At 75.1% G+C, this 867-nt stretch overlaps 1 protein-coding gene across 1 annotated transcript in view; it reads left to right on the top strand.

The window, feature by feature from the left end:
• The first annotated feature begins 220 nt into the window (after positions 1-220).
• Npas1 (neuronal PAS domain protein 1) overlaps positions 221-867 on the top strand; it is an 18,403-nt gene continuing 17,756 nt past the window's right edge. Inside the window, exons 1-2 of the mRNA XM_013032639.1 lie at positions 221-348; positions 661-864. Of these exons, the coding sequence (XP_012888093.1) occupies positions 221-348; positions 661-864 (332 nt within the window). The remainder of the gene's footprint in view (positions 349-660; positions 865-867) is intronic.

The following is an 867-nucleotide window of genomic DNA, read 5'->3' as shown; positions in this document are numbered from 1 at the left end:
CCGGAGCGCCAGCCCCGGGGCCCAACACCCGCTTCCACACCCGGGCCTCGAGAAGTGGGGAAACTGAGGCAGCTCCGCGCCCGGACCTCAGTTTCCCTGGAAGGGTCTCCCCACACCACCCCCTCTAGAACCCTGACAGCCGCCTCGGACTCTCTCTCCCACGGCAGGAGACGCCAGTCTCCGAACCCGCCTGAACCTCAACGCCCCCAGCCCCGCGGACATGGCGACCCCCTTCCCCGGGAGCGGCGGCGGCGGCGGCGGCGAGGTCAAGTGCGGGGGAGGCGGTGGCGCCGGCGTCCCGTGGGACTTTCTACCGGGACTGATGGTCAAGGCCCCACCCGGACCCTGGTGAGCAAAGCCCCGCCCAGGCCCCGCCCTCGGCACAGACCACGCCCCCTCCTCCACGGGACACGCCCACCCTCGTGTGGCCACGCCCCTCTGTCTGTGGACACGCCCCGGGAGTTGGCCCCGCCCTCGGCGTCGCTGCTGTCTCTCCCGGTCCACAGCCGGTGATCCCTGACCCCGACCCGGGCGCGGATCCGCACTCGCCCCCGCCCCAGCTCCTGCACCCCGTCCTCGGGGCCCGGCCCTCGGAGGCCGGCCTGGCCTTCCCGCCCGCCCCGCCGCCCCCGTGACGCCTCCTCCGCGCCGCCCGCCCAGCCTGCAGGCGCAGCGCAAGGAGAAGTCCCGCAACGCGGCGCGCTCCCGGCGCGGGAAGGAGAACCTGGAGTTCTTCGAGCTGGCCCGGCTGCTGCCGCTGCCCGGCGCCATCTCCGGCCAGCTGGACAAGGCGTCGGTCGTGCGCCTCAGCGTCAGCTTCCTCCGCCTGCGCCGCTTCGCCGCGCTCGGGGCGCCGCCCTGGGGGCT

Source organism: Dipodomys ordii, unplaced genomic scaffold (assembly GCF_000151885.1).
Source record: "Dipodomys ordii isolate 6190 unplaced genomic scaffold, Dord_2.0 Scaffold156, whole genome shotgun sequence".
Taxonomy (NCBI): domain Eukaryota; kingdom Metazoa; phylum Chordata; class Mammalia; order Rodentia; family Heteromyidae; genus Dipodomys; species Dipodomys ordii.
The sequence above is the reverse complement of the archived record's forward strand: the minus strand, read 5'-3'. Positions and strand labels throughout refer to the sequence as shown.